We start from the raw sequence: 19,315 nt of genomic DNA on the forward strand, positions 1-19,315 counted from the left end.
CATCCTTGTCTTGTCTTGTCTTGCTGAAAATGTGTTGCTGGAAAAGCGCAGCAGGTCAGACAGCATCCAAGGAACAGGAGAATCGACGTTTCGGGCATAAGCCCTTCTTCAGGAATCCTTGTCTTGTCTTGCCTTGTTTTGCCAATTAGGGCAGTCACAGAAGCAGGTAACTTGCCTTGCTGCTAAGCAGTCCTCAGTCTAGGAGGGTACACGTTTTGTTGTATAACAGTGTGCCATGTCAATCTCATCCCACTCCAATGTGCCAGCAGCTTACAGAGCGAACACACTACCTGTGCAAAAGCCAGGTGTAGCAACTGGCCACCCTACAGCAGTGGCTATCTCTGGAAATGGCACCTCCATGGCACAGCACTGCTGGACAAATCTCTCACATTTACATATTTATGCAAAGAAGGAACTAAGTATTACAGTTGCTGAACTAAGAGGGCTAAAAGTACCACCAGCACCTAATGCTATGTGTTCATATTGTTCCATACTGTGCAGATGGCACAGTAGGCTATCAGCACAGGCCTCCATCAATTACAACTCCTGTGTTGCCATGAACTATACTACTGACCGATAGGAAAATACATTGAGCACCAACACAGAGAGACTCAAAAGCCAATGCATGAAAATCAAAGTCATCAATATTTATGTACACAGTTTTATTTACAAAGAAAATTTTCTTGACCTGTGCTACAAAAGTGCTCTTGATACATTTTTCTTCTTTGTCTCTCTCCCATTACATCTCAGTATATTCCCTGGTTCCACAGATGGGAGAAGGCAGCCTTTCTGATAGAACATAGAACAATACAGCACAGAACAGGCCCTTCGGCCCACGATGTTGTGCCGAACTTCTAACCTAGATTAAGTACCCATCCATGTACCTATCCAAATGCCGCTTAAAGGTCGCCAATGATTCCGACTCTACCACTCCCACGGGCAGCGCATTCCATGCCCCCACCACTGTCTGGGTAAAGAACCCACCCCTGACATCTCCCCTATACCTTCCACCCTTCACCTTAAATTTATGTCCCCTTGTAACACTCTGTTGTACCCGGGGAAAAAGTTTCTGACTGTCTACTCTATCTATTCCTCTGATCATCTTCTAAACCTCTATCAAGTCACCCCTCATCCTTCGCCGTTCCAACGAGAAAAGGCCGAGAACTCTCAACCTATCCTCGTACGACTTCCTCTCCATTCCAGGCAACATCTTGGTAAATCTTCTCTGTTGGCCCCAGATGTTTGGAGGGGGGTGGAGGGGGGGGCAGGGAGTGATCCTAACAGTGCATGTATCTAGACCAACCAGACATGCTGAATGTCTTCTTGCCAGAGATAAGTTGACTGTCCTTGGCTTGGAAGGATTTGACACCATCCAGAACAAAACAGACTATTCAATTTGCACACTTGCCATGATCTTCAACATTGATTCCCTCACTACCAACACACACACGCAGTAATGTGTATCATTTACAAGATTCACTGCTGTAACTCACCAAGGTTCCTTTGACAACACCATCCAAATGCACAACCTCTGCGATCTATAAAGACAAGGACAGAAAATACTTAAGAAAATTATACTTACAAGTTCCCCTCCAAGCTACACAACCAACCTAATGTGTAAATATATTGCTGTTCCTTCACTGTTGCTGGGTCCTGGAACACCCTTCCTAAAAGCACTGTAAGTGACTTTATACCCCAAAAACAGGTGGTCCAAGAAGACAGATCACAGAACCTTGTCCAGGGCAATTAGTGATGGGTAATAAATGCTGACCTAGCCAGCTACACCAATATCCCATGGAAAGATTAAAACCAAATCCTTTTAAAATAGATTTAAAAGGGAGATTGCTGGCACAGCTTAGGCCAGACCTAAATTGATACTTTTACTTGGTAGATAGCATCTTGATCTGCATAATTGCTATGCAATTGCTTGAATGTCATTATTATTGAAAGGAGCACTCTTGACTTCATGACTAGTCCATCTGTCCTCCTTAAAACTGACTTCAGTAATATATATCTTGAAATCGGGCTCTTTAAAATTGGCTGACTGATGGGGCCCTTTCTTTGAAAAAGTGCATAATCTGCTTATTTTGATACTTTGAGCAAAATGATAACCATTTCATATGAATGTAATTATACATTTACATCTGAAAATAAAGTTTTCAAGGCTGCGTATCTTTACTATAGCGCTAACATCTCCAGTGTCCTAATAGGTTGACATATAATTAAATAATATTGTACATTTTAAAATATTCTCTTGTGACATGCATTTTTGATGTAGACATGGCTGTCTCCAAAAGGAGGTAACATACACAATTTAGCAGAATATGTAGCTATGGAAAAATGAAAGTGTTTGCAATGCATGATCACAGAAAAGCAGAATTGTTACGATGTGTTGGGAGACCATTCTGCCCATCATGCCTACACTGGCTTTCAATGCAATTTGACTTTGTGCTAAACTCCAGCCTTTTCACCATAACTCTACACAGTATTTCTCTTCAAATCACCATCCGATGCCCTCTTGAATGCTTAGTTGAACCTATCTTCACCATACCACCAGGCCATTCCAAACCCAAATCACTCACCATAAAAAAATTTATTTTCTCACTATGCACTTACTTCCCTTTTGCAAAGCCCTTTAAAGCTATGCCCTTTGGTTCTCAATCCTTTTATGAGCAAGAACAGTTTCTCCTTATCGAACATTTACAGACTCCTCCTGATTTTGAAAACATCAATCAAACCTTCCCTTAGCCTTCTCCTCTCCAAGGAAAACATTACAAACTTCTCCAGTCTTAAATATAACTGTTGCATTATGCAGTGTCATGCAAGGATAAGAAAATGTAATCAAGAACAGTCTGTGTGTCACGGGCTGACAAAGTGATGAACTGATGAGTATTGGTTCAAGTGCGAACATTTTTCATGTCACGGAAATGAATCTTATGACATTGATGATGAAATGGAGACCAAAGCAGATAGGGAGAGACAATATGTCTGGAAATACTTCATTAGTCACTATACCTAAATAAAATAGTGTTTATTGGAGGTTTGGACAACTCATCAGCTGTTCTTTAAATCACAGTGTCATTATGAATGACATTTTAATTTGCAGCAGTATTTTGTTCTGTGCTGTAACCATTCTGTATTTTTATTCTGTGGACATCATAAAATTTACATGATTACGGCTCAATAATACTATCTACATTGTTTGTAATGTAATATTCCGATCTTGCAATGAAAAGTATGCATTACTTTTCCTGACAAGGAAACAAATTATGTTGAATTGTCTTTCATTTGGATTATAGTGATATGATTAATAAATATTCCCCCATGTTAAAATATGCATGATTTACACCATGAAATTTCGTAATATTCAAAAGAATTACATATCACTGGATTTGTATGGTGAGTACATTACCTAGAAGTAAATTTGTGGACTAACTATTTTCTTTTAATTTATTTTAACTTTCTAAAATAAGGAATGACCAGATCAAATCACTATTTGGCAAAAGCACTGATCTCTACTTTAGACTTTTTAATGTTCTCAGTTAATCTTTGACACAAGTGTTATCTCGATCACCATGAGTAAATCAATCGATTTTTTTAAAAAATCTGAAGCCCTAAAATGGGATTGTTACACTACAGAACAGTATGTGTCTGTCATTCCTGCCAATATTACAATGCTCAATTTATGTCTGGAATTAAATTAGCAGATCTAATTAATTATATATTTGTTGTTTTGAACCCCTGAAAATATATATTTTGACAGTTTAGTGCCCTCCCCTTCCCCAAGCACGTTTATTTATTTTCAATAAAAAACTTATAAGAAACAATGGCTAAACTACAATGTAAGTCAGTTTTAAAAATGTATGTAAAAGCATGACCCCACACATTAAGTAATTATACTGCTCTTCTAAAAATGTTGAAATTCTAATAACATCCAATTCACCCTTATGCAAATCAGTCAGGATGTGAATATTCTTGGAGGTGATGAAGCTTGTGGTTTGTACTGTTCAAAGGGCTGTGAAAAGACAGACTGGAAAAACAGAACAGAAATGTTGATGCACAGGATTCTACCAACACATATTGTTAGCCCATTCTATAGTACAATAAAATTCCTGGATTTCTCTTATAATACAGGAAGATTTTTCCTTGGGGAAATGAAAATGCAGAAGACATGGAAGCAAATTTTCTTTTCAGCCTCTGAGAAATTGCATGGAAATTGATTTTGACGGATCCCACATCATCTTGTTTTCTGGTAGCTGCTTAAGACAGTGTAATGTGCAAGGGCTTCATTAAAATAATAAATTCTATTTTAAATTACATTTAAGTATTCCTCACTCAATTTCCTGTTCTTTAAGTTTATTTGTTTCATAAGCAGGTTGACTTTTAATGAGGCTGTTGTATTTTACTCAGTTCTTTGTCTGGCTTTAGGTCTGCTATATCTTTAGTCCTTGTTTGATCAAAGCAAGCAGGACATACTAATGTTAGCACAAAAGCCATTGAATATTATCTGCAAAACTACAGGAAAGCTGACTATAAATGAAGCACTTACAAGAGTTCAAAGAATAAAGAACTTGAGTAATGGGGCTCCTGGAACATTAATTTTCTTTCAGACTCCATCAGCAAGAGGGCATCTAACTTCAAACTACAGCATCCCATAACATTTGGCAAGTCAATTTAAAATTAATAATGATAATTACTTGTAACACATCCCAAATTGCATTTAACTGTTGAACTGGTACAAGATGTAAGGAAGCATGCCAGGAAGATCAGATACTGGTGCTATGAGTTTCAAACACTGCCACACACCAGGGAGAGGGAGAGTTACGTTGACAGTGAGTTTAAGAAGGCAGTCACACCCCCTAAATTAATTACTTCAAATTTGGTCAGTGGTCAGTGACATGAGGATGTGACTACCAGCGAGGCAGGCAGGGAGATCCAGGAGATCGTGCTGAAGGAGCCTCAGCCCATGGGCTTGTCTAATAGGTTTGAGATTCTTGCTCCCTGTGTGGATGAGATTGGGGGCTGTAGGGAGCATGAGCAAACTGACCATCGCACTGTGGTCCAGAGAGCCATTTGTGGGGAGGAAGCAGACACGTAATTGTAATTGTGGATAGTAAAGTCAGAGGAATAGACACTGGTCTTTGTGGCCAGGATCAAGAGTCCCGAAGGTTGTGTTGCCTGCCAAATGAAGGATTTCTCATTTGGGCTGCAGAAGAACTTGGGGTGAGAGGGGAAAGATCCAGTTGTCGTGGTCCATGTAGGAACTAATGATATAATTAGACAGAGAATAGAGGTTCTGCTGACTGAATATGAGCAGCTAGGGACTAACTTACAAACCAGAATCAGAAAGGTAATAATCTCTGGATCACATCCTGACCCATGAGCAAATTGGTACGATGTCAACAAGATTAAAGAGGTAAATGGGTGGCTCAAAGATTGCTGTTGAAGAAACAGATTAGAATTCATGGGAAATTGGCACCAGTACTGGGGAAGGATGGTTTGGGCTCCACCTGAGTAATTCTGGGAACAGAGCCTGGTACATATAATGTTGTGTGCAATACAGAGACGTAGCTTTAAGGGGCTCAGGACTGGAAACTAAATATCCCATGATACACATTCTATTGAAAGGACAGGAAGATAGACAGAGAGGTCGGGGTTACCTTATCAGTAAGAAATGAAACTAGATCATAGCAAGAAATAATATAGAAATGGAAGCCATAGAATCTGTGTGGATAGAGTTGAGGAGGCGCAAATGGCAAAAGCCCTGATGGGATGGTTTGTATTCAGGTCCCCATTTTTCTTTATCTGTGTTTGTCGTTGTTTGGTGTTTATGGCTCAGTCTACCGCGTCTGTCCATTCTTGATTTGTTGCTTGTTTGAATAACGGTTTTTGGCGCGCAATTTCCCGGTTGTATTTTCGGAGTCTGTGGTGGGCATTATTGATTACAAACCTTCACAAACCTTGCGAAACCCTGATGGGAGTTATGTACAGCCCACCCAGCAGAAGTTAGGAAGTGGGGAAGAAAATAAATCAAGATATAGAAAAAAGATGTAAGAAAGGCACTTTCACAATAATCACGTGGGACTTCAATATGCAGGTGATCTGGGAAAATCAGGTTGGTAGCAGATCTGAAGAAAGGAATCTGTAGAAGGTCTATGAGATTTGTTTTGGAGCAACTTTCGGTAGAAGTCACGAGGGAACAGGCAATTCTGATTTGGTGATGTGCGTTTGAGGCAGACTTGATTTCAGAGCTTAAAGTGAAGGAACTAATAGGGAGCAGTTACCATGATATATCAGAACTCAGCCTGCAGCTTGAGAGGGAGAAGCAGTAAAGATAGACAGAAGAGACAGTAGAGAAGAGCTGGCCAGAATTGATTGGATGAATTGGTAGAATAGCAATGGCAGGGGTTTCTGGGATTAATTTGGGAAACACAACAGAACTTCATCCCAATGAGGAAGAAGCATACTAAGAGGAGAATGAGATCACCATAGCTGGTAAAGAAAGTTAGGAACAGCAGAAAAACAAAAGAAAAAGCATACAGTGTGGTGAAGAGAATTGGGAAGTCTTTAATGGACTCTAAAATCTTACTGAATTAGAGTGGTGCTGGAAAAGCACAGCAGGTCAGGCAGCATCCAAGGAGCAGGGAAATCGACGTTTCAGGCAAAAGCCCTTCATCAGGAATAAAGGCAGGGTGCCTGCAGAGTGGAGAGATAAATGAGAGGGGGTGGGGGTGGGGAGAAAATAGCATAGAGTACAATAGGTGAATGGGGGTGGGGTTGGAGGTGATAAGTCAGAGAGGAAGGTGGGGGAAGGTAGCAAAGAATACTGTGGGTGAATGGGGCTGAGGATGAAGGTGATAGGTCAGGGAGGAGGGTGGAGTGGATAGATGGAAAGGAAGATAGATAGGTAGGACAGGTCATGGGGACGGTGCTGAGCTGGAAGGTTGGAACTGGGGTGAGGTGGGGAAAGGGGAAATGAGGAAACTGGTGAAGTCCACATTGATGCCCTGGGGTTGAAGTGTTCCAAGGCAGAAGATGAGGCGTTCTTCCTCCAGGCGTCGGGTGGTGAGGGAGCGGCAGTGGAAGAGGCCCAGGACCTGCATGTCCTCGGCAGAGTGGGAGGGGGAGTTGAAATGTTGGGCCACAGGGCGGTGTGGTTGATTGGTGCGGGTGTCCTGGAGAAGTTCCCTAAAGCGCTCTGCTAAGAGGCGTCCATTCTCCCCAATGTAGAGGAGACCGCATCGGGAGCAACGGATACAATAAATTATATTGATGGATGTGCAGGTGAAACTTTGATGGATGTGGAAGGCTCCTTTGGGGCCTTGGATGGAGGTGAGGGAGGAAGTGCGGGCACAGGTTTTGCAATTCCAGCGGTGGCAAGGGAGGGTGCCAGGATGGGAGGGTGGGTTGTTGGGGGGGGGGGGGGGTGCATGGACCTGACCAGGTAGTCACGGAGGGAACAGTCTTTGCGGAAGGCAGAAAGGGGTTGGGAGAAAAATATATCCCTGGTGGTGGGGTCCGCTTGGAGGTGGCAGAAATGTCGTCGGATGATGCGGTTTATGCGAAGATTGGTAGGGTGGAAGGTGAGCACCTTGCCACAGTTGGAGGGATGGGGTTTGAGGGAGGAGGTGCGGGATGTGGACGAGATGCGTTGGAGGCCATCTTTAACCAAGTGGGAAAGGAAATTGCGATCTCTAAAGAAGGAGGCCATCTGGTGTGTTCTGTGGTGGAACTGGTCCCCCAAAGACCATTCCTTCCGTGACTACCTGGTCAGGTCCACGTCCCTCAACAACCCACCATCCCATCCTGGCACCTTTCCCTGCCACCACAGGAATTGCAAAACCTGTGCCACATTCCTCCCTCACCTCCATCCAAAGCCCCAAAGTAGCCTTCCACATCCATCAAAGTTTTACCTGCACATCCACCAACATCATTTATTGTATCCGTTGTTCTCGATGCAATCTCGTCTACATTGGGGAGACTGGACGCCTCCTAGTAGAGCGCTTAGGGAACATCTCTGGGACACCCGCACCAATCAACCACACCGCCCTGTTGCCCAACATTTCAACTCCCCCTCCCACTCTGCCAAGAACATGGAGGTCCTGGGCCTCCTCCACCGTCACTCCCTCACCACCGACACCTGGAGGAAGAATGCCTCATCTTCCGCCTCGGAACACTTCGAACCCATGACATTAATGTGGACTTCACCAGTTTCCTCATTTCCCCTTTCCCCCCACCTTACCCCAGCTCCAAACTTCCAGCTCAGCACCATAACCATGACCTGTCCTACCTACCTATCTTCCTTTCCACTTATCCACTCCACCCTCCTCCCTGACCTATCACCTCCATCCCTACCCCCATTCACCTATTGTACTCTATGCTACTTTCTCCCCATCCCCACCCCCCTCTCATTTATCTCTCCACTCTGCAGACACTCTGCCTTTATTCCTGATGAAGGGCTTTTGCCCGAAATGTCAATTTCCCTGCTCCTCGGATGCTGCCTGACCTGCAGTGCTTTTCCAGCACCATTCTACTCTAGACTCTGGTTTCCAGCATCTGCAGTCATTGTTTTTACAAACAACTGAGGTCAGACCAACCAGCCAATAGCTTCCTGTCTTCTGCCGCCCTCCCTTCTTAAAAAGAGATGTTACATCAGCCATTTTCCAGTCCCCGGAGACCCTCTCTGACTCCAATGATTCCTTAAAAATCACCACAATGCCTCCGCAATCTCCTCAGCTATCTCCTTCAGAACTCTGGAGTGTAGTCCATCTGGCCTTTAAAAACCAGCAGAGAATAGCTAAAAATGCAATAAGTGGGAAAAGGATGAAGTATCACAGTAAGCTAGTTAATAATATAAAAGAAGATTGCAAGAGTTTTTTACATATCTAAAAAGTAAGCGACAGTCAAACTTGGACATGATGTTGGAGAAGTAGTAATGGGGACCTCAGTTGTTTGTAAGATTTTAGAGTCCATTATTGAGGAAGAGATTGTGGTGTACTTTGATATATGTAATAAAATGGAACTGAGTCAGCACAACTTTGTCAAGGAGAGGTCATGCCTGACAAATCTGTTAGAGTTCGTTGAGGAGATAATGAGCAAGTTAGACAAAGGAGAGCCAGTGGACATGATCTATTTGGATTTCCAGAAGGCCTTTGACAATGTGCTGCACAGGAGGACTCCAAAAAGATTAGAATCCATGGTGTTAGGGGCAAGGTACTTGCATGGATAGAGGATTGGTTAACTGGCAGAAGACAGATTATAGGAATATTTTTCAGGATGGAAGTTAGTGACTAGTGGAGTTCTGCAGGGATCTGTTTTGGGCAACAACTGTTCATGTTATACATTCATGATCTGGACAATGAATTGAGGGCATTGTTGCTTCGTTTACAGATGACAGAAAGATAGGTGGAGGGACAGATAGTATTGAGGAAATGGGGAGGCTGCAGAAGGACTTGGACAGGTTAGGAGAATGGGCAAATTATGTGTCAGAAAGAGTACAATGTGTGAAGTTATACTTACATCAGGGTGTATAGAGGTGGGGACTATTTTCTAAATGGATAAAGGCTTTGGAAGACTGAAAGGGACTTTGGAGTCCTGGTTCAGGATTCTCTTAAGGTTAACATGCAGGTTCAGTTGGCAGTTAAGAAGGCAAATGCAATGTTAGCATTCATTTCAAGAGGGTTAGAATATAAGAGCAGAGATGTATTGCTGGGGATGTATAAATCTCTGGACAGATTGAATTTTGAATATTGTGAACAGTTTTGTGCCCTGTGTCTAAGGAAGGATGTGCTGGTCTTGGAGGGATTCCGGAGGATGACGGGCTTGTTATATGAGAGCAGTTTGCATGGCATGGCATTCTGGCTCAGTGGTTAGCACTGCTGCCTCACAGCACAGGGGATCCAGGTTTGATTTCAACCTCAGTCTGTGTGGAGTTTGCACATTCTCCCTGTGTCTGTGTGGGTTTCCTCCGGGTGGTCCAGTTTCTTCCCAGAATCCAAGGATGTGCAGTTTAGGTGAATTGATAATGCTAAATTGCCCATAGTGTTCAAGGATGTTTAGGTTAGACACATTAATCAGTGGTAAACGTAGAGTAATAGGATAGGGGAATGGGTCTAGGTGGGTTACTCTTCGGAATATTGGTGTGGACTTGCTGGGCCTAATGGCCTGTTTCTATACTGTAGGGATTCTATGAATCTAGTTGACAACTTTGGGTCTGTACTTGATGAATGAGGATGAATCTGGTTGAAACTTACAGAGTACTGAGAGGCCTAGATAAAGTGGACGTGACAAAGATGTTTCCAGTAATAGGAGAGATTTGGACTCAAGAACACAGAGTCAGAGTGAAGAGACGACCCCTTAGAACTGAGAGGAGGAATTTCTTCAGTCAGAAGGTAGTTAATCTATGGAACTCATTGCCGCAGTAGACTGTGGAAGCCAAGTCATTGAGTGTATTTAAGATAGAGATAGGTTCTTGATCGGTAAGGCGATCAAGGGTTGCAGGAGAAAGCAGGAGAATCGGATTGAGAAGCACATCACCTTGGTTGAATGGTGGAGCAGTCTCTATGGGCTGAATGATCTAATTCTGCTCCTTGACTTTATTGTCTCTGGTAGTGTCCACAGAGCTGTATGTGTAGTTATTATGTCCAGTGTCTCAGGTGATCCGATGTCCATCAATTCCATTCCTTTTCTTAGACATAGCTAAGTTTGGTACAACTGAGTCATTTGCGTGGCCATTTCAGAGACCATTCAAGGGCAACCATATTACAGTGGATCTGGTGTAACATCCAGGCCAGACCAGGTAAGGATGCCAGATTGACTTCCCTAAACAGCACTAGTGAACCAGATTTTATTTCATGACAATGGTGTTTATTCAAGATTTGTTAATATAATTCACATTTCACTACCTGCTATTTTGGGTTTCAAACTGTGTCATCAGAGCATTAGACTGAGTCTCTATATTACTGGTGCAGTGACCTTTACTACTATACCAATACTATAGAAACTTATGTATTTATGAATTTAGCACACCTTAGTAATAGGCAAATCTATTCCATATACTGGAAGCATAGGACAGTACTATTAAGGACGTCAAACCACATCAGCCTCACCTTTTCACTCTTTGACTCCTTCAGACATCAATGCAGACAAACCTTTGCTTTCCCTATTGAATAGCTACTAATTTCACAATGTCACCAAATTTCCCAAAAAGTACAAGAATCACTAATTACATTCAGGTTCAACAATAGGTCAAGCTACTCCTCTACCATCACCATCACCACTTGCTTCTCCTTAATGCATCAACTCGCTCTGCATTACTTCCTGCATTGCATTCTCTGAAATGTGTAATTGTTCTGGTACTTCCCAATGTTGATTTCAACTTGTGTAGAATCTATGACCTGAGTTTAAAGAACTAACACGCCTATTATTCATTTCTGAAACAAATTAAAGCTAAGATGCTAGAATCAATTTGAATTTTTTTGAAATACTGCATCTCTTATGAAGTGTAACAGTAATTTTTCAAAGGACATCCATAATAAAACCTAAATTCAAATATTGTGCAGATTAGTTTTCAGAACCTCATTCATCACAGTAATGTATTTTTTATACTTCATTTTTGAAAATTGTCTATGAGAAACCACATCACACAGTAAAAGGTTTCAAATGATTTTCTTTTATGTAGATGATAATCAGAAAATATCCTTCTTAAATGGCACAAACATCAACAGAATCTCTGTGTCAAATAGATTAGGGAATGAAAAATTGCACCACTCTACAGTGTTAGCTGCTATGTTTAATTGTATTCAAACCGGATGCAGAGCTTTGGCTTTGCTTAAGTTTCTGTTCTGGTTCAGCAAACAGCAAGTTTATCTCATTTTGCTCTAAGTTATTTTCTTAGAATTAGTTTTCATTCCAAACTTCTTTTAAACACAAGGACTTGATAATCATTGAGGACATGATTCTCATTTCATAGCATTCCAACCCCCTCCGCCCTCAATCCACATCTTATTATTGTCTTGATAATGACAACTTTTGAAGTGGTCCTTTCAGCTGATGGGACATAATCTAAACATAATCTTAGCAATTGCTGTTCATGTGTGAAACTGGGCAGTAAGCATCTGAAGGCTATTTCATCTGGAGAAGAACACAGCCAAGTCCAATTTGATCATATCTCATAGCCAGGAACATCCAATTTTCAATTGATAACAATTTGAGAAAGGAGTTCTGTTTAATTTGTTCAGTCCCAGTCCAGAGACAATAAGGTCAATCATGCCCTAAATTGTGGTTATGCACAATTGAGGTATCATAATCATGATTGATCTTAGTGCCCCTGACTTATCTCAGACTGAGAGATCACATGTAGGACCTTCCCAGTCTGTTAGATTACAGTGAGTCCTTCTTTTATCTCTACTTTATTGTTGCTGCTGACAATTGTTACATTCCAACAGAATTCTACACTGACTATCTCCTCAACAGTTACTTAGATTTATATAACACAATTAATACATAAAATTTACAATGGAAAGATTAATGGAATAATTCAAACCATGACAGGAAAGAAAATACAGGTGACTGGAAATTCTGTTAAAAATATGAATTTTGAAAGAGTGTTTAAAGTTGCAGTGGATTTTATTTAAGGTGTTAAAGAGAGAGAGGCTAAGATTGAAGAATCTAAGAGTGGATGAGAGAGAGAGAGACACGCACACACAAAAACACTGTCAGAAAACTGAACAGTCTAGAAACAAATTAATCAATGGTGTGCGATCATAGGTAGAACTAAAGATGAGGAAAAGATCCTAAACTTAATATTTTAAAACAGGAAACAACATGTAGGCCAGTGAGGATGTTATAGTGAGGGTCAACTGATATTTGCATCTGGGAGAAGTTAAAGTTTATAATCAACTCCTATGGAAGTCAAGGTAACAGTGCAGAGTACTAACAGATACTTGCTGGTCCTTTATTTGATGTACTCCAAAATATAGCAATGGACCACCATTGTCTCACTCCCAAGTGCAGTCATACAGAGCTGGTTACCAAAGGAAAGGTGATTGAGATGGGTGGTGTAGTCACTATATTAAACATTGTAGAGAAATATTATGCATTTAGAAGAATAAATTATAATCTAAGGGAATTATTTTGCAGTTCATTTAATCTTTTGTCAGACTTTACATACAGTAGTTTTATTCATTCATCACTGATTTGGTCAACACTGGCTAGACCAGAATTTATTTCCCATCCCTAATTGTTGAGGGGTAGGCCAGACCAGGTAAGGATGTCAGACTTCCTTCCTAAAGGATCAAGATGAGTTTTTACAATAACTGAAAGTGGTTGCCACTGCTTTAGACTAACTGTTTATTCAGATTTTTAAAAATTCAATTATCACCATCTGCCACAGTGGGATTGGAAGCTATTTTCTCAGAACATTAGCCTGGAGATTTGGATTACTAGCCCAGTGCCATCACCTCCCCGATAGTTGTGGCTTTTAAATTATTTTCATGTTTCAACTGCAATCACCATTTAAGATAAAATTGTTGTGCCGCAAATAGGTTTCCTGGCATCGTGTCAGAAGGAAAATGGAACATTGATTATTATGGATGAGAATTATTTCCTTTTCTTTGCTAAAGTAATTTTCTCCAGTTTGCAGACCTGCTTTGTAAGAAATCTTTTTGCTTTCGATATTTGTCAAGACTTTCTCCACATGTAATAGGGACAACACAGATCATATCACCCTGGGGCACTCTTGGGTAGCTCCTCGGATATGTTTATTGAATAGCACAGAAAGAGGCCTAGAACAGGTCGCCTGGTCATGTACAAATTGTGGTAGAATTCCTACAGTGTGGAATAAGGCCCCTGGCATGTCAGGTCTGCACTGACCCTCCGAAGAGTATCCCACCCATATCCTGTAACCCTGCATTTTTCATGGCTAATCCACCTAACTTGCACATCCCTGTACACTACAGGGCAAATTAGCTTGGCCAATCCATCTAACCTGCACATCTTTGGACTGTTGGAAGAAACTGGAGCACCTGGCGGAAACCCATGCAGACGCGTGGAGAACGTGAAAACTCTACACAGGCAGTCTCCCAAGGTTGAAATCAAACCTGGTTACCTAATGGTGTGAGGCAGCACTGTTAACTATTGAGTCACCGTGCTGTCCCGATGGTGTCTGTATGGATGAGTAGTGAAAGCAAAGTTGATTTGAAAATAAAGAAACACTGAATATGTTGGAAATCTAAAATAAAAGAGGAATTCTTCATGATTTTTATATCAGTTTGAACTATTTCTGCTTCCATATTTTCTATGTTTTTTTAATTAATTGAAATTCTCAAACTGATGGTAATTGAACTCATAGTCTCCAAATTAAACTTCCAAGATTCTGCATTATTTGTCCAGTAACATAGAAATCCCTATAGTGTGGAAACAGGCCACTCAGCCCATCGAGTCCACCCCAACCCTTTGAAGAGGATCCCATTGTTACAATCATAATCACTCCAACAAACCTTCAATTTTCTTTTTCATAAAATGCATATTGATTTGGAAAACCGTGTCTTCTTTTAAGAATCATGTTTGTACAATTCTGAAAATTTTTGTTATGTCACCTATTTTTATTGGGTTTGTTTAAATAGTTAGGACTGATAACATCTCTTGGTAGATACTCCTGGAAGAGTTTTTGAATAATTGCAAATAGTGACACTGACTCATTCTTTATGGCTGTACTGATGACAATTCAGTTTATTAGGAGTCAGGCTCAGCCTCTCATTCAATCCATTAGCCAGTGACCATACTATCCACACTCAATCATTCAATTAAAGAAAAGGATGCCAATATTAATAATGATCTTTTATATCAATTTGATAATTACAATGGATACTGAGGGTTAGGCTATAACTCAAATTAATGAAAACACACATCATTTAGGGAAACAGAACTTCAATTGTACTGACTGTTTATCCAGGGAATAAATTTTAAACTGTAAAATAATTGTAAGCTGATTACTTGGGCAGCGTAGTTAGTATGCCACACTGGTCTGATAAATATCAAGGGTTAAATTTCAATGTTGGAGCTCATCAAGAGCATTATTGGATTGACACCCTTTTTTTGTCCCTTTATAGCTCTCCTTTTTACTGAAGATATTAGAAAGGTAAATCAGGCTGCATGTATAAAATGTCAGCCAATCTGCCACTGTCTGCATTGCTGAAGTTAAATTTTACCCCTATTTTATTAATGTGGCTCAGTGACAAAGATGACCACTTTTATGATGGTCAACTAGCAGAAGGTGGTGGTCACTTGCTTGTGCTGGGAATGAAGTGACTGCATCTTGTACCTCCTAACTTTACAGAAGTAAGTTAAAACTTGCCTTTTTGGTGCCTGTACTGCTGTTCTGCCAGTAAAACTGGCTGGACAGTATACCATACCCACTCTGCTCCATTATATATTAAATTGTAAGAAGCAACACATTACAATTCATTCCCCCACATGTCACCACTTGAAGAGGATACCTCTGAGCCTGAACATTTGTCAAAAAATATTTAAATTTCCTTGAGCCTGAGAAGTGAGTGGGCAATGGGAAGAAGAAACAGTGGAAAGTTACAATTTCATTCATTCCACTGGCAGGGCAGAGTCAGAGGAAATTCAGGGCTTTTAATACCAACAAATCACTAACAGGAAAGTTAGAATTTACTACCCATTTTGACCTATTCACAAGTTATCATATGTTAGAATTATTTTGCTGATGGTAGGAGTTGCCTACTATTAATGTTAGTACAGAACTGCCACTCACAAGGCAATGTAATGACAATTCAAAAATATCTTGATTACGTAGCTGAGTAAAAAAAAGTCGCAAGGTTTGAAACTTTGCTGGAATTGTATTTTGAGAGGATAGTGGTGAAAAATGCACTCTTAACACATATTGAAGAATCCTGCTAAACATGATTTAATTATCATAATTTGAAAATTACTGAAATGTTATGGGAGTTGTATTAACATAATGCTGAAATGCTGTTTGCAAAGGTTATCATGGAATGATCCAGAAAATAATCAATTTACTACAGGTGGCTTTTTTATCCTGTGGAAAATATTTATGGGAGTAAAATTAGATTTTCTCTTTAATCTTTCATTGCTAGAGATTGAAACCAAGGGCAGTTATTCAATACTCTTTCATTGGCCCATTCATCTCTACCCACAACCTCAGCCTTGGCCTCCTTCACCACCTGGCCTTAATCTGAGCTATTGAATCAGAAATAATTGTTTCATCAATAAAGTACCATGATAAGAAATTAAGATATATGTTGAAGTATCAGTTGATTTAAAGTGTCCTGTACCAGAGTCGTAAGATTGGACTGTCATTTCCATGTTATGGTGTTTAACAGAAATGCATCAACACACAGGTTTATATTCTGACTTCAAACTCATTCATGGCTCAAGCATGTTGTATTCCCAAGTGCATTATCTTCTATAATTGCTTTTCTTCAAAGGATTGTTCTCACCAAGTTACCAATTTGTTACATTTGGTATAACCATGGCTGTGTCAACTTTTACTTGAACAATTTTGATATTTTGGTCATGACAAAAAACATGGGTCCCTAATATAATTTTTCTTTTAGGAAGGCTTTTGTTCTGCAAACAATAATGAATATATTTAGTTTATGAATGATGTTAATTATTTTGTAGGTATTAGTTTTAAAATACAATGTTTTAATTAAATAGATTTTTGTTGCAAAAGTACAAAGATATAGACTGGAAAAAATTGAATACTCAATTTTTTAATGATATATAACTATTAGCTGCTGCTGAAATCCAAAGATCATGGCATCTATTGAAATTGTTTTTATAAAAAGGACAATTTGTTCCTCCGAAAACAAGTTTTACCAGTTTATAAAAAGGCAGGTAGATACTGATATTCAGTATTGTAATGACTAAAGTCTTACAAAAGTAATGCACTCTCAAGTTTGGCATCTAGTGTTACACAGATCAGCAAAGTCCCAGCTTCAACTTCCAGTCTATGCTGAGTCAGTCAATTTCAGGACAACATTAAGAATGTTAACACTGACCACAATGCTGTTTGAGTTAGGGATAGAAAAAAATAGATTTCTGGTTCAGATCACTGATTCTGTGACTTCTAGTGGAAAAGTTGTGTGGACATCAAAGGGGAACAGTTCATGGTTAGAGTAGGATGTCTAGAACCTATGGAGCTTTATCCAAGGTGCATCAACACCATCAGGAGAGCAAAGGATAAAGTTGGAATTGAAAGAAATATGGCTTGTATATACTAGTGTGAAATTCAACAGCAGAAAAAGGTTTACACCATGTGATTAAAGTGGAAACCGAGTATCCATGAGATGAAATGACTGATGCTCAGTTCACATCTACAGGATAGATATATATCTTAATTTTTCCTTCTAGCTGGGGAAGATGCTAAGAAGTCCCTTCATGAAGTTTGTGATGCATGCAGCATCCTTCATCATCTTTCTGTGTTTACTAGTATTTAATGCCTCTGACAGATTTGAAGGCATCAAAACCTTACCCAATGTCACTGTTATCGATTACCCTAAACAAGTCTTCAGAATGAAAACTACTATGTTTACCTGGACGGAAATGCTAATTATGGTGTGGATACTGGGTAAGTAGTATTATATCTGAGCTATTAATATCGAAATATTTCTCACTTTTTTAAAGAACCTTGTATACATTAAGTATTTAAAAATTCCTTTGTAGGAATGATGTGGACTGAGTGTAAAGAAATCTGGACAGAAGGACCACGGGAATACATTTTCCAAATGTGGAATCTTTTAGATTTTGGAATGTTATCCATTTTTATTGCTGCATTTACAGCAAGATTTCTGGCATTTCTGGAAGCTTCTAAAGCACAGCAGTATGTAGATGAACATGTTGAGGAGAACGATCTATCACTTGTAACACTTCCACCAGAAGTTGAATATTACACTTATGGTAAGGTAACATTGTACAAGTAACATTAATAAAACTGTGTCCTTTTATTTATCTGTACACTCATATTAAGGTAAGCTAGTAATATGAAATCTCTGAATTAACTATGTCAGTTGTATGAAACGATATATGGATGTTAATGGAGTACACCACTAATTTGATGTTGTTACATAAAGATTTAATCTAGACCTTTCCTGCTGAATTGCTTTAACAGTAGTTTGAAGGAAACCCCAACCACATGCTTGAATATTTCACCAAATCTTACTGTAGAAGTGACTTTAGGTCCCTGTTACTAGTACAATCCTGCAGAATCTTTATTGTAGCACAATCTGAAGGAATTGCCTAGGAAATTGGATTTTCCACTGGAAAGTTCAACTACACCTGGAATCCTCCAAACATCTCCATAAAAATTGGAGATTTCAGGTGGTTCCATTGAATGACGTAAAATAGTTACACAGAAAAATATTCAATTAACTCCTGAGTAAATTATTACACTTACCTTATTCACAACCCCCAGATCCCTTACATCCACCAGACCCTGAACTGACAACCCCGGGACACACTACCCCAAACGCCTATGAACCAACATTGTGCTCTCACCCCATTGGTTAGGAATGGACAACCTGTTCCCCACCCCCTACTTGGGAACCTGGCCTTGCTTTGGGACCTGACACATGCCCAACCCCCTGCCAAAATCCAACAACACTCTGGAACTGGAAAACATCCCCTGTAAGCATGGGAACCAACCCCATCCTCCAAAGTCAATATCCCTGCCCCAGTCTACAACAGAAACCCCACCATTGCCAGGCCTGACCCAACCCTTGAACATCAGCACCATTTCCATGAGACTCAATTCCCTGTCCCATTCCAACTATCACCAACAACACAACCTGACCCAATATACTTGTTGCCAGCCCTGTTGCACCAAACCCAACCCCACCTTGCACACTGATACCTTACACCCTCCCACTGGCACCCTACCTGTTTGGCACCCTAGCACTGTATCCCTGACCACTTGACATCCTACACCCTACTTGTCTCACATCCTTCTACCCATCTGGCACCAAACACTCCCAACACACTGATGTCATATGGTTTGACAGCAGTTGCCCAAGTGGTTGTTAGCACCACTAAATTTCAGAAAATAGCAGCTGATTGCTGTGAAACAGGGCATAGTTTCCCTTTGTCTGTCAGTTCTACACTAGAAAAGAACTGTCGGAATGGAATTAGGCCTCCGCATTTCTGAGGGGCCCTGAGCAAGCATCTCCTCAGAAATGTGGAGCACCATTCTTTGTTAAAAAAAGAAGGGCAGGTGGTGATTCACATGGGGTTACCACTCACAAGAAAACCTGGTCCAATGTTTGGCACTAAT

The 19,315-nt window shown here is 40.3% G+C and overlaps 1 protein-coding gene across 2 annotated transcripts in view; it reads left to right on the forward strand.

The window, feature by feature from the left end:
• Nucleotides 1-19,315, forward strand: part of trpc3 (transient receptor potential cation channel, subfamily C, member 3) — a 254,492-nt gene that overhangs the window by 183,565 nt on the left and 51,612 nt on the right. For both annotated transcript variants that reach the window (XM_087980116.1, XM_087980114.1), the window contains 2 exons: nucleotides 17,401-17,617; nucleotides 17,713-17,946. In XM_087980116.1, coding sequence (XP_087836242.1) covers nucleotides 17,401-17,617; nucleotides 17,713-17,946 — 451 coding nt within the window. The remainder of the gene's footprint in view (nucleotides 1-17,400; nucleotides 17,618-17,712; nucleotides 17,947-19,315) is intronic.

Source organism: Chiloscyllium plagiosum, unplaced genomic scaffold, assembly GCF_037043375.1.
Source record: "Chiloscyllium plagiosum isolate Xiang-an unplaced genomic scaffold, Cpla_swu_hap1 HiC_scaffold_36, whole genome shotgun sequence".
NCBI classification, from domain to species: Eukaryota; Metazoa; Chordata; class Chondrichthyes; order Orectolobiformes; family Hemiscylliidae; genus Chiloscyllium; species Chiloscyllium plagiosum.